Source organism: Entelurus aequoreus, linkage group LG20 (assembly GCF_033978785.1).
Source record: "Entelurus aequoreus isolate RoL-2023_Sb linkage group LG20, RoL_Eaeq_v1.1, whole genome shotgun sequence".
NCBI classification, from domain to species: domain Eukaryota; kingdom Metazoa; phylum Chordata; class Actinopteri; order Syngnathiformes; family Syngnathidae; genus Entelurus; species Entelurus aequoreus.
This window is the reverse complement of record NC_084750.1, coordinates 31668241-31693165: the sequence shown is the minus strand read 5'-3', so window position 1 is coordinate 31693165 and position 24925 is coordinate 31668241. Positions and strand designations below refer to the sequence as shown.

Here is a 24925-nt window from a genome sequence, read left to right as displayed (position 1 = left end):
TTGAAAAACTCCTTCGGATATGATTTATGCGCGTGACGTCCCAAAAGCAACGGAAGTGGTTGGACCCCATCGGACCCGATAGAAAAGCCTCTTGTTTTCTTCGACAAAATTCCACAGTATTCTGGACATCTGTGTTGGTGAATCTTTTGCAATTTGTTTAATGAACAATGGAGGCTGCAAAGAACAACGTTGTAGGTGGGATCGATCGGTGTCTTAGCGGCTAAGTACAATACTTACAGCAATACAACAAGGACTACTTACTACGCCTAGCCGATGCTTGCCGCCAAACCCACGGATGAAGTCCTTCGTCGCGCCGTTGATCGCTGGAATGCAGGTGAGCACGGCTGTTGATGGGAAGATGAGGGCTGGCTGGCGTAGGTGGAGCGCTAATGTTTTATCATAGTTCTGTGAGGTCCGGTTGCTAAGTTGCTAAATTAGCCTTAGCGTCGTTAGCAACAGCATTTTTAAGCATTACCAGGCTGAGAATTTTTAACCGTGTAGTTACATGTACATGGTTTAATAGTATTGTTGGTCTTCTGTCTATCCTTCCAGTCAGGGGTTTATTTATTTTGTTTCTATCTTCATTTGAGAACGATGCTATCACGTTAGCTCAGTAGCTAAGTGTGTCACCGATGTATTGTCTTGGAGATAAAAGTCACTTTAAATGTCCATTTCGCGTGCTCGACTCTCATTTTCAAGAGGATATAGTATCCGAGGTGGTTTAAAATAGAAATCCGTGATACACAATAGAAAAAGGAGAGTGTGGAATCCAATGAGCCAGCTTGTACCAAAGTTACGGTCAGAGCGAAAAAAGATACGTCCATCACTGCCTCTCAAGTCCTTCACTGTAACGTTCCTCATCTACGAATCTTTCATCCTTGCTCAAATTAATGGGGTAATCGTCACTTTCTCGGTCCGAATCTCTCTCGCTCCATTGTAAACAATGGGGAATTGTGAGGAATACTAGCTCCTGTGACGTCACGCTACTTCCGGTACAGGCAAGGCTTTTTTTTTTATCAGCGAGCAAAAGTTGCGAACTTTATAGTCGATTTTCTCTACTAAATCCTTTCAGCAAAAATATGGCAATATCGCGAAATGATCAAGTATGACACATAGAATGGATCTGCTATTCCCGTTTAAATTAAAAAAAATCATTTCAGTAGGCCTTTAAAATGAGCAAACTATATATTACTACATTAAATATATACTTACAGTGTGTATATGAAACTTGATGGAAGAGTTTGTATGTTTTTTAAAATGCTTCATAAGCAGAGTAGAGCAACTCCCAAAGGCTCCATTGTAAGCAGACTTCTCCTTGCATATATTTACTAGTTAGAATGCATGAAAAAAAAAAACGTGTGCTTTCTGACAAAGATTGTGTATGATAGGCAAAATTCCAAAAAAGTGCAGTTCCCTTTTAGAACAAACAAGCTTCTAATAAAGAGCGCCTCGACACTTGCTCGTTTCAAGCTAGTGAAATGTTTTCTTAGCGGCAGTCTTGTTCCTGACCACGCACTCGAGTATGACTTAGTTATCAAACAAAGCTCAGCCTTAACATAAACACACACACAAAATCAAACTGCCTCTTTTCTGCTTCGTCAAAGAAAACACACTAGCTTACATCATCCTATATATGTATGCATATGGATGTATGCATACATACCTGCAGTGTCCAGTATTCATTTTAAAGTAACACTGGTTGATCAACCATTGATCATAACAACCACAAATATTGAATCGAATCCACTTGTTAAAACGATTCATTACACTCTTATTCTTTATGGTGCCATGTGAAAACAGCCACGTTTTATGCGTGTCCCGTGCATCATCAATTGGACACCCCTTCTTGACTTAATCATACATTTGATCGTTTGTCGTGTGAAACATGTAAAACAAATGACAAAATACAAAAAAATACATATATTTATTGTAACGATTGAACTCATTTGAAAGAATTCCTAAATGCACAATTACATTTCTGCATTACCTGGATTCATACGCAGGTGTTCAGGGGGTGCATGAATTCTATTAGGGAGCAGGTTTTGCCAGAACACAGAAATGACTATATAATTATAACTAACTATAAATATAATAACTATATTAACTACACACTGTGAAACATTCAAAAAACGCTTAGTCACATGAACTGTTTTTTAAAGTAATAACTTTCTGACATGAATCCCCACACATAATTGTAAAAAAACAAAAAAAAATGGGTGTTTACTTTTTGATAGCAATATAAAACACAAAGCAGTTTGGCCAATGACATTTTAGTCTAATAAACAAGCTTTGTTCTTCTCCAATAACACCACGTGGCTCAGAGCAAAACTTTGGCTAACAAATATAAATAGGAGTGATACCTCTCACATCTAATACACAAGCTTCGTACTTCACTGACAACTCAGCGTGCTGTACTTTACAGCCTGCGTGCAATTCAATAAGATGACAAAACATTTTAACTAGAGTTGATGTTATTGGGAACACTGACAAAGTTAGCAGTTAACTAATGTATGAGTGACCATCTCAGAAAACAAACAGCAAGGCGTTATAAACAAGTTGTGGCAATGTTTCCCACATGGTTCCTTACATCCTCAGTCTCCGTTCTAATTCATCCCAAAGGTGTTCTATCTGGTTCGGGTCAGGACTCTGTGCAGGCCAGTCAAGTTCATCCACACTAGACTCTGTCATATATGTCTTTATGGACTTTGCTTTGTGCACTGGTGCACAGTCATGTTGGAAGAGGAAATGGCCCACTCCAAACTGTTACCACAAGGTTAGGAGCATGGAATTGTCCAAAATGTTTTGGTGTCCTGGAGTATTAAAAAGGTTCCTTTCACTGTGTGAGGGGCGCGTGGTCGACGCGTCTCCTGCGGGAAGGGCATGTGCAGCAGCCGGCTACGAAGCAGCTGACAGGTGAGTGGATTTCCCAGCTGAAGCGGGTTATCTAATCACCTGTCTCCCTTAAGGGGCGCCCAAGGCCATGAGAGGGGGAGCGAGAGAGAGGAGAACACTGAGAAAGAGACACGCACACGAGCAAGACGGGGGTGGCTGTGAGAGCGACGAGCTATACACAAAATAAAAATACTTTTCAAACCTGGAATCCGGGCTCAAAAGACATTCTGTCGGTCCAGAGCGAACCTGCGACATCAAGACTTTCACAACTGGCGCCCAATCAACTTTGGACCAGAGATGTCGGCTCCGATTCCCTTGGATCACTGGGGCGAGTACTGGCGGAAGTGTCAGCGGCAAGCCAACAGCAGAGCCAAATCCTGCAGGCGCTAGCGGGCAGGTTTGGAGCGGCACCGCCAACGTCAGCAGCCATCTCCGGGCAACGCATGGCGGAGACGGAGGACCCCCAGGCGTTTGTAGACATTTTTGAGGCCACGGCAGCAGCATGTGGGTGGCCTGAAGAAGAGTGGGGGGTGAGACTGCTACCGCTACTGGCGGGGGAAGCACAGCGGGCGGCGCTTAGCCTACCGGCGGCCTCCCGGGTGCATTTCCCAAATTTAAGACGAGCAATACTGGACCGGGTCGGCAGCACCTCACAGGACCACCGACGCCAGTTCCGGGCGCTACGGCTGGGGCCAGAGGACCGTCCGTTCGTGCTCGGGCAGCAGCTCCGAGACGCGGCGACCCGGTGGCTTCAACCAAGGGAAAGCGATAACCCAATGCTGGAGCTCATCTTACAAGAACAATTTTTAGAGGCCATACCAGCACGAACATCAGCGTGGGTCCGGTATCACAGCCCACGTGACCTAATAGCAGCAGTGACGCTGGCCAAAGACCACCTGGCGGTACACCGGGAGGCGCGGCGGGAGGAGGCGACCCCGAGGACGGCAGAGAGGCCCGTACCAGCCCCGCACAGACGACACGCGCAGCAGGAAGAGACGGCGCCACTGGTTCCACGACATCGTCCGGCAGACGCGGCCTCGACCCGCGAGCAGGTTCCCACACAAAACACAACAACGCAGCGCAGGACGCGCCAACGGCAATCACCAGCTTCATCTAGGGAGGGTCTCGGGGGTTTAATCTCTCCTCTGAGATGGGGCTTACCCCGCAGACGGCACCTCGGGCACCTGGGCAGGTGTGCTGGAGGTGCGGGCAATCCGGTTACATGCGGTGGGAGTGCCCGCTAATGGAGGTGGGACAGGTGATGCAGGTTGTCGGCCCTCCAGCACCCTCCAGCGCCCTCCCCCGATCCGGGAGAGACGTATTGCGTCCCGGTAAGGGCACAAGGGCTGTGGGCCACCAACACCTGGTTCGACCCGGGGCTTTGAGGCAGGCAACACGGGTGAGAATTAAATGTATTCATGGGGATGTGCACGAATACCTTATTGTGCCAGTGGAAATTTGGTGTAACGGGCAAAAGCATAGTGTCAAGGTTGCTGTAAGTGCGCACCTTACGCACCCTGTAACTTTAGGTACAAATTGGCCGGGGTTTAACCGTTTAGTGACACAATGTGTGGGGTGCGTTCACGGACCGTAGGAAAGGGGAATGTCCGCGCCATTCTCAGTGGCAACGTGGGTTCATCTGATACTGACGAGGGGGAACCGGCGGGGGCTTCGCAGGAAGCCCCCCCCCCCCCCTCCCCCCCATTGGCACCCTACGGAGGACTTCCCCTTCGAGCAGTCTCGAGATGAAACCCTGCAAGGTAAATTAAATATCACGTTTTGACGCTTACCCAATGCCTCGGGTTGACGAGCTCCTGGATCGGCTGGGTGCTGCTCGCTTTTTTACGACACTGGATTTGACCAAGGGTTACTGGCAGATTCCCTTGTCGCCAGAGTCCAAGGAAAAAACGGCCTTTTCCACTTCGGAAGGGTTATACCAATTTGTGGCACTTGCGTTTCGCTTGTTCGGTGCGCCCGCCACGTTCCAGCGCCTCATGGACCGGGTACAGCACCCTCACGCGGCATACGCGGCTTGCCTACCTGGATGACGTCATCATCCAGAGTAGCGGCTGGGAAGAACACATGCGGCGGGTGGGAGCAGTGCTCAAGTCCCTGAGACAGGCGGGGCTCACCGCCAACCCGGCGAAGTGTGCAGTTAGCGGAGGGAAGTACAGTATCTGGGGTACCACTTGGGAGGAGGGCAGGTGCGCCCGCAGATAGACAAAACAGTGGCGATCGCAGCCTGTTCACCACCCAAGAAGAAAAAAGAGGTGAGGCAGTTTTTGGGTCTGGCGGGCTACTACCGTAGGTTCATTCCCCGGTTTGCGGACCTGACCAACCCACTGACTGACCTCACCCGAAAGGGTGCTCCAGATCAGGTCCGGTGGATGGAGCAGTGCCAGCAGGTGTTCGAGAAGGTAAAAACAGCCCTCTGCCTACCTTTGCTATCCCCTTCTGTCTGCAGGCGGACGCGTCGGGCAGGTGACTGGGAGAGGTGTTGTCCCAGCGGGTAGAGGGCGTCGACCGGCCCGTACTATACATCAGCCGGAAATGCTCGGACCGGGAGGCGAGGTACAGCACGGTGGAGAGGGAGGCCTCACCCTACGGTGGGCGGTCAAGGCCCTCCGGTACTACCTGCTGGGGCGCTCCTTCAGCCTCTGCTCGGACCACAAACCCCTCCAGTGACTCCACCGCATGAAGGATGCCAACGTGCGGATCACCCGGTGGTATCTCGCTTTGCAACCCTACAACTTCCGAGTGGTCCACAGACCGGGTGCGCAGATGGCCTTGGCCGACTTCCTCTCCCGATCTTCTACGGGGGGCTCCCGAGGCCATGAGAGGGGCGAGCGAGAGAGAGGAGAACACTGAGAAAGAGACACGCACACAAGCAAGACGGGGGTGGCTGTGAGAGCGACGAGCTATACACAAAATAAAAATACTTTTCAAACCTGGAATCCGGGCTTACAAGACATTCTGTCGGTCCAGAGCGAACCTGCAATATCAAGACTTTCACACACTGGAACTAAGGGACCATGGCCAAAATCCTGAAAAACAACCCCACACCATAATTCCTCCTCCACCAAATTTCACATTCGGCACAATGAAGTTCGAAATGTACTGTTCTCCTGGCAACCTCCAAACCCACATCCGTCCATCAGATTGCCAGATGGAAAAGCATGATTCATCATTCATCGTTCTTTTTTTTCCAAGATGGCGCCGCTGTAGTGGCTGCTGTTGGCAGGAGCTCTGTGCTCTTCTGTCCTCCTTTTGTGTTTCCCTCTTGTTTTCATGTGTTATTATATATATTTTTTGCCTTTTGGTTGGGGACCCTTTGGGACTGTGTGACAAGGGGTGGCACTTTCGTGACTTTGCGGTGCTTTTTTGTGGCCTTCTGGATCTGCCTCCCGGGAGCCTTTTGGCCATGGAGACCAGCTGCTGGGTCTCTGCCACACCAGAGTCTGTTTGGAGCGACTGGAGGAGATGCAGATGAAGAGACAGGGCTGCGGAGCTAGCACTGAGCGCCGGGACAAACAGGCTTCACAGTGTCTTGGCTGAATGAGCAGGTACAGACACCTCAGTCTCCTTAGAAGCATCGTCGCTCATCCATGCGGACTGGACCCTGGCCGAGTTAGTGGGCGGCCAAGAGTGGAGTTGGCTCTCTTGGTTGCTTTGTTGGGTCTGCTCCTGTCTCTGGCCATGCTCCCCCCACCCCAGCAGATGATGGCGTGGAACACCGCAGAGGCCACCACAGTGTATATGTTTCTTTTACTTTTTATTCATAGCTCTATGTAGAAGTGGCTGGTTGTATCAGCTCTGCTCTTTTAATGTCTTTAATGTCCTTTGTGTTCTTTGATATTTCCTTCTTACACACATATAAGAGGGATGTGTACTCTGGCTATGAGTTGTTTTTTCCCTTGGCCTCAGTCTTAGACAGATTTTTTATTTTCTCAGGTGGCATATTATAACAGTTCCAAGCTGGAACTCCTGAGAGCAGCCCATTCTTTCACAAATGTTTGTAGAAACAGTCTCCATGCCTAAGTGCTTAATTTTATACACCTGTGGCTGGGCCAAATGATTAGGACACCTGATTCTGATCATTTGGATGGGTGGCCAAATACTTTCGGCTATATAGTGTATGTTCAAAGAATTTCATTCTTTTATAGGGCTACCAATCTTATTCCAGGTCTCCGGGCCTCTACAGCCCCAAAGATCAGGCTTCAGAACAGGCTTCACACTTCAGATGATGATTTTTCCCTCCTAATGAAGGTTACTTCTAGTGTTATGTCTATGAGGTGACTGGAATTAGCTGGCTGAGTCTAGAATTTAATCACGCATTTGTTCACAAAGTGGTGACCCTCCCCCCATCCTTGTTTGTGAATGACTGAGCATTTCATAGAAGCTGCTTTTATACCCAATCATGGCACCCACCTGTTCTCAGTTAGCCTGTTAACCTGTGGGATGTTCCAAATAAGTGTTTGTTGAGCAATCCTCAACTTTCTCAGTCATTTTTGCCACTTGTGCCAGCTATTTTGAAACATGTTGCCGGCATCAAAATCCAAATTAGCTAATATTAGCAAAGTTAAATATCTTGTCTTTGCAGTCTATTCAATTGAATATAGGTTAAAAAGGATTTGCAAATCATTGTATTGTGTTTATTCACAAATTACACAACGTGCCAACTTTATTGGTTTTGTATTTGTACAATATTTACAAAGCAAATTTCATTATAATGTGTTTGCAAGCAAGTTGAAACAGGTAGCAAGCACCACATTTATTTATGATGATCTAAATTGTATATTATTTATGTTGTCAACATATGCGGGTAGCACTGTCGTTGGTATGTGATGGTCTATTGCACAATTTGCCGGACGAATACAACTCACCTAAAGAGGTCATCTCCTTGGCTTTCCTCCCGTCTGCTCTGACGCTCATCCTGAAACAAACACAAATCGTGAGTGAAATCCCGACTCCTTCGAACCGTCGCGGGTTGAGGAATCTACAACGGAGGGGGGAATCGAACCTCAACGGCATCTTTCAGCCATTCATCCAGTTCAGAGTTTTTGCCCCGGTTGTGAGCCAGCATGTCAGGCCCCCCGATGATGTGTGCTGAGCGCTCTGCCCCGGGCACTTGTATCTGTTCCATCATGAAAAAAAAAGAAATGTTTCCATACATATAAGTAGTTGTCTTTTGTGTGAATACGCTGAGAGTAATTACATGTACAGTGGAACCTCGATTTACAAAACCCTCGATTTGAAAAATGTTTGATTTACGAAGTTTTAGATGGAGCCAAATATGCCTGTGTGCGAACCATGTTTCTGTGTACAGAACGCGTCATTAATTTATCCATTATGTGTCATGCCTGAAGGCAAAAAAACAGGACGCAGCATTTTTGGGACTGCAGAGCCCTCCACATCACTTGCTGCCCAAGACCCTAGAAGTCTAGAAGTATATATATATATATATATATATATATATATTATATATATAGATATATATATATATATATATAGATATATATATATATATATATATATATATATATATATATATATATATATATATATATATATATATATATATATATATGCATAAAATAAAATAAAATATGTTAGAATAATTACACTTTATTATTATAAAAATACTGGAGTACAATTTTAGACAAAACTGCCCAATTTATACAAGTGGATATATTGATTGTCTATTCCCAGCTGAGGGGCTTTGAAGGAAATAAGGGTCTTACACTCCTTTACAGCTATCGGTAGGGAGTTCCACATTTTGGTAGTATAGCAGGCAAATTCATTTGAGCCTTTTTTGGAGACAAACCCAAGTTAAACGTGATTTGTAGAACTACATCTGGTGTTGTAGTGGTGAACATCTGTTATGATTTAGAAGTATGTATTGTGTGCGCTACAGCTGGTCGCTCACCTAAACGGACTTGACAATTGGCATAAATAAGGAGAGAAAATTGAAAATAAATGTATTTCAAGTTAATTAATGCATTTCTTGTCCAAGCCTGTGTAAACTACCCTGATTCTTTTAAATTAACTATCGACAATAACGTCTAACTTTACGCCCTGTGCTTCTTCGGACCTCGGTTTGGACGTCTCTGTGTGGAATGAGCATGTTGTCTCTGTGCGTGTGTGGGTTTTGTCCAGGTACCCCAGTTTCCTCCAACGTTCCTAAAATATGCATGTTAGGTTGATTGGAGACTGTAAATTGTCCATAGATATGAGTGTGAGTGTGAATGATTGTTTGTCTATACCAGGGGTCGGCAACCCGCGGCTCTAGAGCCGCATGCGGCTCTTTAGCGCCGCCCTACTGGCTCTATGGAGCTTTTTCAAAAATGTATGAAAAATGGAAAAAGATGAGGGGGAAAAATATATTTGTTGTTTTAATATGGTTTCTGTAGGAGGACAAACATGACACAAACCTCCCTAATTGTTATAAAGCACACTGTTTATATTAAACATGCTTCACTGATTTGAGTATTTGGCGAGCGCCGTTTTGTCCTACTAATTTTGGCGGTCCTTGAACTCACCGTAGTTTGTTTACATGTATAACTTTCTCCGACTTTCTAGGACGTGTTTTATGCCACTTCTTTTTCTGTCTCATTTTGTCCTCCAAACTTTTAAGGTTGTGCATGAAAGGTGAGTTTTGTTGATGTTATTGACTTGTGTGGAGTGCTAATCAGACATATTTGGTCACTGCATGACTGCAAGCTAATCGATGCTAACATGCTATTTAGGCTAGCTATATGTACATATTGCATCATTATGCCTAATTTGTAGCTATATTTGAAGTCCTTTAGTTTCCTTTAAGTCCTCTTAATTCAATTTATATCTCATGACACACTATCTGTATGCCATTTCATTCATTCCATTTTTTTTATTTATCTCCTTCATTGATGTGCATCTTTGATCGATAAGACAGTTAAACTTTAGCAACTAAACACATATTTACACACCAATGCCTGAGAAGGAGCAGGATGAAGAAAATACTTATATTTTCCTGCCCCCTTCAACATAATACATAGTCTTATTCAATGGATATCATACAAACCAAACAAATACGTATATCCAAATATAATGAAAACAAACAAAAAAACACAAAAAGTGCAAAACTTCATGGAGTACAAACCGAACAAAAAACGTAATATACACCTCACAGGATGATACAAAACAAATACAAAACCAGACAAAAAAACAAGTAAATTAATAAATATAAAGCAAAATGTAAACACTTATGGCTGTCAATATGATGTTATTGTTCTGTCTTTATATATTTTTCAATTGGAATATATTTTTACAGTCTTTTATCTCATTGTAAAGAGAATTCCTTTATTTAACCCCCACCACTGATATACACATTTGTTTTAAAGTTGTCCTTGAATACTGATGTTTGAAATGACCTTTTCTTCTATGCTCTTCATTTGTGATGTATCATGTTGTATGCTTGCATGTTCGAAAATAAACTCAAACTCAAACTCAAACTCATTCTCAGAAGTGATGACAAACATTTTTTGTAAATTTGCTGGTAATGTTTTACTTTTAGCCTTAAACATAACACATAATGTCTGTAACTTTACTAGCTCCTGTAGTTTCAATAAACCAGAATTAATAAATATGTTAGTGTGTTCTAAGTAATCTACTTTATGAATAATCCTTATAGCTCTTTTCTGTTGTTGATACAATGCCTTTATGTTTCTCTTATATGTGTCCCCCCACACTTCCACACAGTAGCTGATATATGGCAATATAAGTGCACAATACAATATACACATTGCCCTGTAATCTAACACATATTTGACCTTGTTTAATATAAAAATACTCTTAAGACATCTTTTTCCGTACATGTGCAATATGAGATTTCCATGTCAGACCGTCATCCAGTATCACTCCTAAAAATCTAAGTTCAGAAACCCTTTCAATATCAATTCCATCTATTGACAGTTTGATTGTTTCCTCCCTTTTCCTTTTACAAAAAATCATAAACTTTGTTTTTTTTTCACATTTAACGATAATTTATTGACATCAAACCATCTCTTAAGTTTAATCATTTCCTGTTCAATAATGTTTGATAACGCTTTTAAGTCATGTCCCGAACTATAAAAGTTGGTGTCGTCCGCAAATAATACACATTTCAATAACGTTGATACCTCACATATATCATTAATATATCAAATAAACAATTTTGGTCCCAAAACCGAACCTTGTGGAATTCCACATTCAATCCTCATTTGTTCAGATGTATTACCCACAAAATCCACATACTCTTGTCTATTATCTAAATCTTCAAGCGGCCTCTGGATTGGCTGTCGCTATTACGCGGCAAAGAAGAAATCAGTCCAGGTGCAAGCAATCAGCTGCTCCTGTTGTGGCTGGCAGCAGATGGCGGCAGACTGTTGCAGTAGTTAAACGCAATACCTTCTTTCATTGTACCGTATTTTCCGGACTATAAGGCACACTTAAAATCATTTTTTAAAATCATAACTCGACAGTGCGCCTTATAACCTTATGTACGAAATAATTCTGGTTTTGTTTACCAACCTTGAAGCTATTTTATTTGGTACATGGTGAAATGATAAGTGTGACCAGTCCATGGCAGTCGAACATAAGAGATACGTGTAGACTGCACTATGATGGCAGTCACACACAAGAGATAGGTGTAGACTGCAATATGACTCATGTAAACACCAACATTTTATATGTTCCATTGACAATATAGAACATTACACAAGGCGCTCAAAAATCTATTAAAATGTTTAGTACAACTTTGGTAAACTATGAAGCCGCACCGCTTGATGGATTGTACTGTGCTTCAACATACGAGTATTATTATGGTGTGTGTATAAGTTAAGACATATTATCTGGCGTTTTGTTTCGCAATATTACGCAAATTCCTTTTCTTACCTTCTGGTACCTGCTGATCTGTATTTGCAATCTGCATAAGTCCTGAAAAATTGCATGCGTCCCCCTTTGTAGCCCGTGCCGACTCCGTAGTCGATAAGCTTCTTCTTTTTCACTATCTTCTTGTTATGGGACAGTCATCCTCCGCTGTTGCCATTTCTAATATAAAGTAGTGTAAAGTTCTTACTTATATCTGTCAGTAAACTCGTCATGAAAGCGTTAAATCATACCAGTGAAGTGAGTTTACATTATTCACCCAAGGAACTCTCATTATTAGAGAGTTCCGGGACACATTTCTGGCATTGTTTCCGGACGAGGAGTAGCTGCTCCGTTATTGATTTAAGTAAAGTCTGAATGTCATTAAAACAGTTAGCTCCAATTTTGACACTTCTTCCACTCCCGTCCTTGCACGCTACACCGGTGCAACAAAGATGACGGGGGAAGACGCTGCCGAAGTGAGCCACGTAAATAAGACCGCCCACAAAACGGCGCATCCTGAAGCGACTGTCAGAAAGCGGCTTCAAGATGATCTGTAAAACATAATTTATGCAACATTTTGATTTAAAAAAATTATATGACTCCTTTAAAGCGGCCTCTAATCCTGTGCGCCTTATATATGAAAAAAGATCGAAAACAGACCAAACAGCGCGATGCGCACTGAACTAAGTTGTAAAATATGTGTTTCTACATGTGTTGTTTGTTCTAATTTATTGTATGATTAAATCTACCATGTTAAGTTTGTAGTTATGCTACCTTGATTTCGTATATGGTGTTTGTTTGTTGTTGCTTTTCCAAACACATCTTTAATGGTGAACCGCCAAGATGAGAATGCAGAACGGAAGGAAGTGCTTAAAGTTTAATGTCTTTGTAAATACACTGAGACAAAGTCGAAGTTCATTGTGTTCTTCATGGTGTTTTTGAAACTGCACCTCAGAATTTTTAACAAACTTCAAGTGTTTCTGCATATCATTTGTAATATGTACATGTTCAGAGTGTGCTTGTTCTATTGTTGGTCAAGTAAAACAAAGAAAACAATCTGAAGTTGTAATTTTTTAAAGTTATTATGCCATGATTTTACCAGTCCAGCCCATGCAGGGAATAGACTATCCTCCATGCAGCCCCTGAGCTAAAATTAGTTTGACACTCCTGGGGTATACTGTATGTGCCCTGTGATTTGCCATGCTACTTTGGTTTAGCTTGCCAATGAGCAAGTCTATTATATGTTAGCATAAAGATGGCAGCGTGAGAGTCACCTTCATCCTGCATAATAGCATTGCTTTTTTTTTCAGTTTATTTCAAACAATATTATTAACTTAATTAATTTATCGCAATTCCTACATGTACTGTATGTGCACTTCATATAATGTGTATATACATGATGTACTTTCCTTAGCATAGTTAGTTTTACAGTGACTTTATTGTGGATAATATCAACAATAATAATAATAAGTTATTTTTTCATCTGTAATTCAAAGGACTGTTTACATATTTGGCAAACTAAATTCCAACATCCAGGGAGGGCAGAATACAGTGTAGCCTGAATTACCATTTACAATAAGCAACAACAATTGAAATAACATTGAGAAATAACAAAGAGATCACAATCTACTAAATCAAATTCCTTGTGTGATTCCGATAATATATGACAAACTGTATTAACTAATAGCACATATTAGTTATTGAAAATACATAAAACATGTGTTTAGCCTTTTTAAAGAAAATATATCCATCATTGCAAATCAAAATTTTCATGACGTCATATATGATGTCATATTAACCACACCCATTGCCACGCCTCCACCGCCAAATATATATATAATGGAAATCCAGGAGAAACCCTGAAATATATGTATTATGGAGATTTACAATTAGATATTACACTGATTTGCCTCGTCACCTATAACACAAAGCAAGGTTGATGTTTTGCTCGGATAGCTTAGCATATATTGACCAACATTGGATGGATTTTTGGGTCATTAATTAAGAAAATGTACCAAAGAGGCCCACCTTATACCCCTGGCCTACATAATCAAATACTTCAAAAACACACGTACACTGCTGTACTGGTGGCTTTTGAATTAGGTGCTGACCTTGCGGAAACATTTGAAATTCTTTGCAAAGCCGTTGGACTGCAGCTGCTGTGGTTTAGTTTTGGGCACTTTCACCGTCAGGGATCTAAACTCCACCAAAATCAGGTTTTTAGGGTGGTCTTCATCCAGCTTGTTTTCCTGCAACACAAACACATTAACTGGCGTATCATAAAAAGAAAGAAGTCAACCGATGCATGAGCTTGAACACAAACAACACCAAATTAGATTGTTCCAGCTGTGAGGACTCATCACAATCTTTGGACACAGAAAGGAAGACAAGCAAAATACTACTGTCGATTTTTAACACTTGGAAGTTTGCACCCTTAACACAAATCATTAGTTAGACATTTGTATGGCTCCTGAAGGCCAAAACGCATATGTTCGAGTTTATATCATGTGCTAATAATGAGAAGCTCAGTTAGCTTGTACCCTCAGGAGGTAAAAATAGCATTTAACATAGGAGCAAGTGGAAAGCCCCTAAAGTTGGAAAGATACATTGAAAAATACTTGTTGCACAAAACTTGTAACCAATATGAAAATTGCTATAGAAAAATGTGTGTTTTAAATAATGTAATTAGAAAGGGGCACCAATGATGGCAAATACAAAACTTGTGATGAACTTGTGATGATAGTAGTAACAGTACACTACACTGTCCTGGCTACTCATTATATCAGACCTGGGCATTCTGCGGCCCGCGGGCCGCATCCGGCCCTTTGTGCGTCCCTGTCCGGCCCGCGTGAGGCCAATTATAAATTACAAAATAAATTTTAAAAAGTATCTATGTCGAGTGTGCAATACAACGGTGCTGCTTTTGTTTTGAAAATCGTTATTTGTATTACTTCCGTGTGGACATATGCGTGTGCGTGATTGTGAGTGAATGTGAACAGCTGCAATCACAAATTACAAAATAAAGTTGAAAAAACATCTATGTCGTGCGCGCAATACAACTGTGCTGCTTTTATTTTGAAAAGTATTATTTATGGGTGTGTGTCAGTGTGTAACCTGCGAGTGAAGGTGCACATGCAGCGACAAGTGATGCACGGTTTACACCCGAGACGCTAAAAAGAGAAAAGTTGATGACGAATGCCGTGTTTTCAACAAGACATGGACTGCCAAGCAACGTTTCATCTAAGGTGTGTGCCTGCGCAATTGCGCACTGCTCAAGCGTCCGCTGCGCACAGCAAATATATGCCGCGCACCAAATCAAATCCCATCTGAATTCTAAACAAAATAAACATATTTATTCTATGTAATTTTGCAATGCAACTTTGAGTGTCAGTGACAACAAGTGGCCCTAACGGTGTTCGTCAACACCGTTCAATTGAACACCGTTCAATTATTGTAACGTCTATCGAGATGCTTCGAGGACAGGAATTATATCGATCACTTTATTGAGCCAAACTGTTTATATTCGGACATAACCACACCAAAAACATGAGTAAAACACTTCTATCTCGAAAAACTAGTCATTTCCTGCCGTACAAACCAGGCCAAAACCAACTTGTCATCTGTCACCAACACGCATACCACTGGCCACACAAAAAGTCGGACAACTCAAACACCACACAAAGTTACACTATGACTCCTCAGTCATACGTGTGCTTATTTTACTGTCATTTATTATTAATGTTAATTTATTTATATTAGTCATGGAATGCTGTTACACACACTATGTTGAAGTATTACTATTATTATTAATTATTATAATTAGTATTATTTATCTTACGGTATATATCAAAAATAATATTGAGCAAAATTTAATTGAAATATTGTCGATGTGGCCCTCCAGCAGTGCTCGGGTTGCTCATGCGGCCCCCGGTAAAAATTAATTGCCCACCCCTGCATTATACTGTGGTTATTAGTGAGGGTACAATTTTTGGTTTTCAACTTTTCCTATACAGGAGCTAACCTGTTTTTTCCTCTGCATATTTAAAAAAGGTTTTATTGTTCAGTATATTTTTACATTTGTATGTCAGTTAAAAATGTTACCCAAAACATAGCGTGTACAGTTTTTTTTTAAATATATATATATTGACACTTCAATGATTATTTATATTTCCATTTTTATTCAAAAACAATAACAGCTATCCGATCAAAAATACATTTTAAGAATAACAAAGAATTTCAAGTGAGGAAGTGACAGAGTTTGACAATTAAGGAACAACTAACTTAAGTTGAACATAATTTTATATATATATATATATATATATATATATACAGTGGGGCAAAAAAGTATTTAGTCAGCCACCCATTGACAATCAATGGGTGGCTGACTAAATACTTTTTTGCCCCACTGTGTATATATATATATATATATATATATATATATATATATATATATATATATATATATATATATATATATATATATATATATATATATATATATATATATATATATATATATATATGTATAAATAAAATATGTTAGAATAATTACACGTTATTATAAAAATACTGCAGTACAATTTTAGACAAAACTGCCCAAAAATTGTAGACAAAACTGCCCAATTTATACAAATAGATGGTGGATATATTGATTGATTTGTCTATTCCCAGCTAAGCGGCTTTGAAGGAAATAAGGGTCTTACACTCCTTTACAGCTATCGGTAGGGAGTTCCACTTTTTGGTAGTATAGCAGGCAAATTAATTTGAGCCTTTTTTGGAGACAAATCTAGGTTAAACGTGATTTGTAGAACTACATCTGGTGTAGTGGTGAACATCTGTTATGTTTTAGAAGTATCTAGACAAGAATATGAGAATCCTGTACACCAGGCCCATTGCGAGAAGTTGTACTTTTTCGGCTACCAAGAGCCACCCTACGCTAAGAAAATGGTTGGCGGAGAGGTGAGCCTTAGATGGAAGGTTGAGGCAGCCTCATCAGTTTTCTTTGGGCTGTCTGGAGTTTTGGTTTTTAAGGCCTTTGAGGCATAGTGAAAGAGAGTTTGAAAGAATCTTTGATTTTTGCGACGATGTGGTCCTGCTGGCTACATCTGACCAGGATCTTCAGCTCTCACTGGATCGGTACACAGTGTGAAGCGACTGGGGTAAAAATCCACACCTCAAAGTTCAAGTCCATGGTTCTCGCCCGGAAAAGGGTGGATTGCCATCTCCGGGTTGGGGAGGAGATCCTGCCCCAAGTGGAGGAATTCTTATCCTCACCTAGGGTCATGATCTTTGGGTTATGACCAAAAAGACAAGATGACGGGTAAAAGCGGCCGAAGTGAGTTTCCTCTGTCAGGTAGAGGGGCTGTCCCTTTAGAGATAGCTGGCCTTGGAACGCCTCGGGATCCCAGAGGAAGAGCTGGACAAAGTAACTGGGAGGAGAGAAGTCTGGACTTCTCTGCTTAGGCTGCTACCCCCGCGACCCGACTTCGTATAAGCGAAAGAAGATGGATGGAAAAAAGAGAATAAGAAAGGGTATCAATAAGCAGACGGCAGTAAACGAAAAAAAAAATATTATAGCTTATTCAGTAAATAAAAATGATAAAATAGATTAAAAAGGTAAAATATAGTAAGATGAATAAAATAGGAATATAGTTAATAATAAATAGTAAATTAAAGATAAGACAGACCTTACAGAGACAAAACATATGGACATTAAGGATGAAATCCTGGAGTAAAAATGTTGACGGAGTTGAGCAATTCAAAACAAATATATTGATATGCAATAAGCAATAACTTATTGGTGATGATCAATGTACAATTTTTTTTGCTTGATATTGTGTCCATGTTGTTAAAGTCGATTGTCGATTACCGTAATTTCCGGACTATAAGCCGCTACTTTTTCCCCTCGTTCTGGTCCCTGCGGCTTATACAAGGGTGCGGCTTATTTGCGGCCTGTTCTTCTCCGACACCGGCGAAGAGGATTTCGGTGGTTTTAGTACGCAGGAGGAAGACGATGACACAATGATTAAAGACTGACTTTTCATATACCGGTAGGCTGGTTATTTTGATAACGTACAGGCGAGCACTTTGTATTACTTTGCACCGTTGTATTATTTGTACTCTGCACGAATGCTGTTCGCCATGTCAAAGATGTGAAAGTTTGATTGAATTATTGAAAGATTTATTGTTAATAAATGGGACGCTTTGCGTTCCCAAACAGCCATCTCTGTCCCGACAATCCCCTCCGTGGTAGCAGGAACCCCTATATACTACGGTAATTACACATCAAAACCCTGCGGCTTATAGTCGGGTGCGGCTTATATATGGAGCAATCTGTATTTTCCCCTAAATTTAGCTGGTGCGGCTTATAGTCAGGTGCGGCTTATAGTCCGGAAATTACGGTACTTCAGCTGCATTAAGTCTTCGTAAGTTTTATTTTCTTGAAGTCCGAGATGATATCATCTCTCATAGTTTTCCACTTCCTAAACGACTTTAACAACTATAGACTTGTATAGACTTCTTGATTTTCCCCTGCTTTCTTAAGTCGTGTGTTTTATTTCATTTTGTCACATGCTGTCAAAAGACATAAAAATGCTGTCAGATGACATTCAGTATGTGGCGTTATTTTTTCCAGAGGTTGGCACACATGCATTGACGATGTTGACGTCCACACCCTTTGAATGCAGAAAGTTGGTCACCTGTTGCTCTGTTGAAGCAACATGTTTCTTCTTGTTCTCCCTCTCTGTCAAATTTGCACACAAAATATGGCACAATTTAAAAGGAAATGGATGTAGACACACCACAATGCTGATTTGTTTTGTTTTGTTTTTTGCAGATGGCAAGGTAAGGATGAAGACAAGGCCTGTTTGGGATGATGGACCTTTTCTTGTTAAATGGTTAAAAATAAACTGGTCACTTTTGGTTGCTTCTGTGGGGGAAACGAATCACTCGCAAAATAAAAGATGCATTTCCAAAATTTCGATAAAGTACATTTGCGACTTGTAGGTGTTTCCATTAAGGGTGTTTTGCGTCATGAGCCGTAATTCTCTTAAAATGTCATCCCACTTTGAGGAAGATATTGCAGTCACTGCTCCGTGATGTCAAAAGAAAACAAATGCAGTAGGTGATCGCTCAAAGGCAACTTCCTTACGGCCCCCTTGACACTTGTGCATGTGGGTTTCTCCCACACCGTCTATTCAGTGTTTAGGTGCCTTCTAAATGTGAAAAAAGTGTTTCTATCATGCTTTTGCGAAAAACTTCAATATTGAAACGGTTCAAAAACCACCTCATGGGGGGGTGTAAATGTTTTTGCAATATTTGAGAGGTTTTTCGAAATATGGGTGTTTCCATTACCAATTTTTTATTGCGATATTTAGGTTTTGCGAATTTTCTAAGGGTAAATGAAACATAGCTTGTGTTGGTTGCTTCTGTGGGAAAAAACTAAGTAAATATAAGCACCTTATTTCGGTATTAAATTAATAGTTACTATCATATACTGCTATACTACATTTAATATTTACTATTAATTTAGTATCACTAAAAGGAGGCAAACTTCGGTATACTGTAGTTATTAAGGGTGCTGAAAATAATCTATAAAAATTCCTAATTTAAAAAAATATTTTTTTTTAATATAATTTGTTTTTATAATTTATACGTCAGCAGCCAAGAGTAGCTTTTGGAATCTGTGACATGTTTTGAAAAGTTTTCATTTTAAGAAGGTTATATTCTAATTGGTATATCAAATAATACATTTCAAGAATTTGAATCGGGAATCAATTCAGAATCAAATCATGAGTTGTAAGTTTCACATTCCTAGTATATAAATAGCGGTCACAAGGGGTGTGAATCTTTAGACACCTAATGATTCAATCTGATTACGATTCCTAAAGTGACGATTCGATTCAGAATCGATTCTCGATTTAAACCAATTCTCGCAAAAATAATAAGTAAAAGAATAGACTTATATTGTCATTGCACATTAAAGAACAACACAAATGTTGAATGCTGATGGCGGAATCTGCCATGCAAATGTATTATTTGATATAATAATTATAATGAAACTTTTTCAAAACATGTTACAGATTCCAAAAGCTACTCTTGGCTGCGGATGTATAAATTATAAAGACAAATTATATTAAAAAAAAAAAGTTTTTAATATAAGTTGCCAGTTAGAACAGCTCCTTCTGATTGCGTGGAGATGGCCTAAAAATGTCTTTTTAAAAACAGATTTTTTTTATTATTATTTTTTAATCGATTTTTTAAAATTAGGAATCTGGATTTACCTCTGTGTCTTCCTTTTTTTCTCTTTCTATCCCCTCCTGCTCCAGTCTGGCTGCGTAAAACATTAACATAAATCCATTTAATAAAGTCAAATACAAATAAGGCAACACGAGAAGTATCCCTTCTCTTTTGTAAAGTAAGTCTGCACAGCAAATATGGGCATTTACATCAAGAATATGATTTGCCTGAGTAGCTGGACAAGACAGAAAAAAAAAATTTAAATTAGAAAAGATAGGACGGAGTCCTCGATTTTTCTTTGAAACTGACTCAATTGTATTCAGTGCCCCAGGGTAGCGAGTACACTGGACCCTGTGAGCAAGGTGCTAAGGAGTGAAGGGTGAAGCTGCAGGTTGATAACAGTCAGTGACGGAAAAAGCCGCCAGCGGATCGCTGCGGCTCTCATTGTGAAAGGAACGCTGGCGAGCCTGGCTACCCCTGACTGGGGCCCTCGGGTGGCAAGTTGCAGTGCCCTGGAGGCAGTAGAGACAGCCGGAAAGGACCCATGACCCCAGCGCAAATGTGAGGCTAGTACATTCCTCACAGAGCGCGTCCCCTCCGTCGCCTTTCGACACTTCTCCAAGGCTGTCTCATAAAGTGGACCAAAAACCTCTCCTGGCACCACTAGGTTGAACCCCCAAGGGCAATAATGTAGTCCTAGTCAGACAAATTGGACTGGGATAGCCAGACTTGGCCGTGCGTCTGGTCCACTGAGGCCACTGACTGACCAAGGGCCTGAACATGCGCACTAGTTCCATGCAGCAACATCTCTGCTGTGCGAAGAATCTCAGCCGTCACATCACTTGGATCTCCTGAAACCACATCCTGAAGGAGTGAAGTGAAGTGAATTATATTTATATAGCGCTTTTCTCTAGTGACTCAAAGCGCTTTACATAGTGAAACCCAATATCTAAGTTACATTTAAACCAGTGTGGGTGGCACTGGGAGCAGGTGGGTAAAGTGTCTTGCCCAAGGACACAACGGCAGTAACTAGGATGGCGGATGTGGGGATCGAACCTGCAACCCTTAAGTTGCTGGCACGGCCGCTCTACCAACTGAGCTATACCGCCCCAAGGAGGCCCTCCAAATAAAACAGCAACAAAGAATCGGTGCACACCAGACTGGCTGCCAAAGCTAAGGCCTGATGAGTATACACCCAAAAATGATCTGACGATCCGCTCACTCTTCCTTACTTGCAGCAAAAAGCTGCTCCTAAAGGAAGAAGGCATAGAAGTATCGGTATCGATAGTTTTACATAATCATGTCTCAATCTGAAAACCATACTCACGTGCTCCAGGAGGAGAAAAAGTTATGGAAGAGGCGACTGCAAAAGTGTATATATAGGCTCTCATTGCGTCCGCAGGGCGAAGGTGTTTATGCAATTAATTTGCTACATTTGTCTCCTAAAACAGCTCACCCTCGGAGAGAGTGAACCATATGGTGGCGTTCTGACCTGATATGAAATAGAACATGTCTTCTTATCTTACATAGGGATTGTAAATAATAAAAAAAAATTTAAAAAGTGCAATTCCCCTTTACAGTACCAGTAGAGTGGAAAAACAAGCTGACTTTATATGCTTAACTGTATTTCATTGTATCTAATAATTGTATTTACAATCCACAAAGTATGTGAAAACACAGTTTAGACATCACAAAATTCCATAAATTCAGTCAGCCATTTTAAATATTTGGCTTCGAATACCTTCAATTATTTTCCCGAGACTGATGTTACTAGAGTAACGCTTTTGCACTCTGACCATGTTATCAGATCAGTCATATTGGAAATATACAAAAATTAGAAAGAGATGTGCTATTTATTATTCACAATCCTTATTAGAGGTGGGAATCTTTGAACACTTCACAATTCGATTACGATAACAATTCAGGAGCTACGATTCAATTAAAAATCAATTATTGATACAGTATATGAATAATTTATGTATATTGATGCAGTTTTACATTTCTTTTTGTTTCACTGAATAAGCGTTTATCACTTCCAACATTTAAAAACAGTGCATTTGTAATAAGAAACATTCATTCCCATCACATTCATTATGTTATATTAAATGTATGCAAAACTAGAACAAAAGTGCCCTACAATAAAGGAGCTGGTCAGATCTCTAAGTGAGGTGGGGTGGCTCGCTGCAGTCAGCCAAAATTTAGAAACGGTCTGCATTACATTATTTACAATAAATAAATCGATTATCGACAGTTACTAATAGATTTTATAATCGACCATGTCCGAATTGTGATAATCTAAAAATTGATTATTTTCCCCAACTCTAATCCTTATGTAAGACAAGAACACATATGCTTGCCTTTTTTTATGCATTCAAAATCATAAATAAATAGCTAACAATTGAGTCAACAGATCGAGGGTCCTCTGTTGCACTCATTATACTCTCTCTAAAATGATAATAAATAAATGGTTTATACTTGTATAGCGCTTTTCTACATTCAAGGTACTCAAAAGCGCTTTGACAGTATTTCCACATTCACCCATTCACACACACACACTGATGGCGGGAGCTGCCATGCAAGGCGCTAACCAGCACCCATCAGGAGCAGGGGTGAAGGTACTTGCCCAAGGACACAACGGACGTGACTAGGATGGTAGAAGGTGGGGATTGAACCCCAGTAACCAGCAAGCCTCCGATTGCTGGCACAGCCACTCTACCAACTTCGCCACGCCGTCCCCGTTAAAAGCATCCAGAAAGTGCCAACAATACTCCATTTTCATGTTGTGACCTGTATATTAACCAAGTGATTTTGTTATTATAAGCGCCAATGCAGACAGACTATTTTAGTGGCACATTGATAGCAGTGAGCTAATGCTAGCTTACGCTGCTATTGTTGACACACTGAGCCGGCGGCTGCTTCTGCTTGGTCTTAAACTTGCTAAACATAAATTTGCCATGGTACGACAGGCTGGTTGACTTTCACGATACTGGGAGATGGCGAAAAAAAGACCCGAAAAGACGCTTCCTGCACTAGGAAAACATTTTTAACCCTTCGAGAGGATTGCAATTGATTCTTAATGTAAACAAAATTATGTGAGCGTCCCGTCGGTCGGCATCCCAGCGAAAGTGGAAATATTACAGTAAGTGTTTGTTTTAGTATGGTTTAAAATGGTTAGTTTGCGACGAACAATGCTGCGGACACTCATGTTTCAATAAAGCTGCATCTAACGGGTAGCAGTCGGTTTGTAAAACTTATTGCTCATCCTCTTTGATTTTGGGCTCAAAAATATAAGGTCCTGGATCACAATTTTTCCCAAAGTAAGTGTTGGTGCCACAAAGTCTGCTTGATTAGCATTGATGTTGATAGGGAAGGGATCCATGGTTACTCCTGCTACGTCACATGACTGGCTTCCCAATTATCTCTATAAATGGCTCAGGAATCTCTGTAGGATTGATACTATTTTGATCATATCTATTTATTCGCAAACTTTGAAAGTCTTTAGGTGTCATAAATCAGATATATATGATAAAAGCTTCAATATGGAGGCCACTTGTTTTTCCACTGTATTGGTACTTTAGGACTAAATTACAATGACCAATTGATGAACTCGAACTAAAAATAAAAAAGATCTGCAACTATATAATACATTATTTAGTACACAACTGTTCAGTTTTGTTTATAATGCAACAGTCACTACGTTTCCATGCACTAAATGAGTCTGATTACTCAAATAGTGAAGTTCAAGTGTCCATGCACACTCTCAAATGCGACTATTGGTCATACGCGTCCCGTACACTGGTGGTCGCTTATTATTTAATTTTAGCTCAAATAACTGAATTATTTTTCCGGTTGACATTAGGATTTGCGGGTCCTTACAACTTGTTTTAACTGATGTTAGCTGTAGTATTGGCAGAGATTAAAAATATTACGTCTCTAATGGCTAAACTGATGTTAAATAGCAGACAGCATCAAGAAATGATCTTGGATTGTGCTACTGACATGACGCTACTACCAAGAATGTATCAGGTCGGGTGCAAAGAAAGGCGTCGGAAGCATTTTTTCTAAGGAATTTTTGGACGAAAATCACGGAAACAAAATTTCTGAATGTCTCAAAGTTCATTTAAAAGGCTCTGGGGATTAATAGGAGTTGTATATCCAAAAGAAAAAAAAAGTGCTCTGACTGATATCCAGAGGAAGGTTGCTATTGTTCTAGGCTATCTTGCCCAATGAGCGGAAAGTTAATCAGTTGGCTTGCACAAATGCAGCATAAAGAGGTTTGTGTACACTTTATTATTCGCCTTTAATATACCTGCTTTTTTTTATATCTATCATATCTATTTTATTACATTTCATTCGTATTTTGTTCAGGAGTCCGAATTAAGCCGGCATTTTACATTTCCTTAGCTACCTTCTTAAATAAATCTGTTTATTTTTTTCTACCATTGATGCACTTCAAAAATCTTCTGCTCTTTTAATTTGAAGCAAATAAACAGTCATTACAATTATTGCTGTTTTTATTGAATGGTATCTCCTTCCGGGTTGTATTCCGTGCATTGAGACTGGCGCATGCACGATACGAAGGGTCCTTTGTGTCTGCACACACCCCTCGAAAGATCTGGTTTCCAATCGCATAATCCAGGTGTGTTATTCCGACTTTTCAAAAACCGAACACGATCGGATTAATGGGGAACTGCACTTCTTTGGGAATGTTGCCTATCGTTCACAATCATTATAAGAGACATTACGATGGATGTTATGTTTTTTTGGGGGGGATTATAAATATTAAATGTTTTAAAAGTTTGCTTACAATAGAGCCCATGGGAGCCAGGCAATTCCATCTATAAAGCCCTTAAAAAACATCTAAATTGAGGTTTGATATACATTATGTAAGTATATATGCAGACTTCAT

General features: G+C 40.6%; 1 protein-coding gene across 1 annotated transcript in view; it reads right to left on the bottom strand.

The window, feature by feature from the left end:
* Positions 1 to 24925, bottom strand: part of LOC133635733 (nibrin-like) — a 56436-nt gene that overhangs the window by 3398 nt on the left and 28113 nt on the right. Inside the window, exons 13-15 of the mRNA XM_062028982.1 lie at positions 13890 to 14027; positions 7913 to 8026; positions 7776 to 7825 (exon numbers count right to left, since the gene is read on the bottom strand). Of these exons, the coding sequence (XP_061884966.1) occupies positions 7776 to 7825; positions 7913 to 8026; positions 13890 to 14027 (302 nt within the window). The remainder of the gene's footprint in view (positions 1 to 7775; positions 7826 to 7912; positions 8027 to 13889; positions 14028 to 24925) is intronic.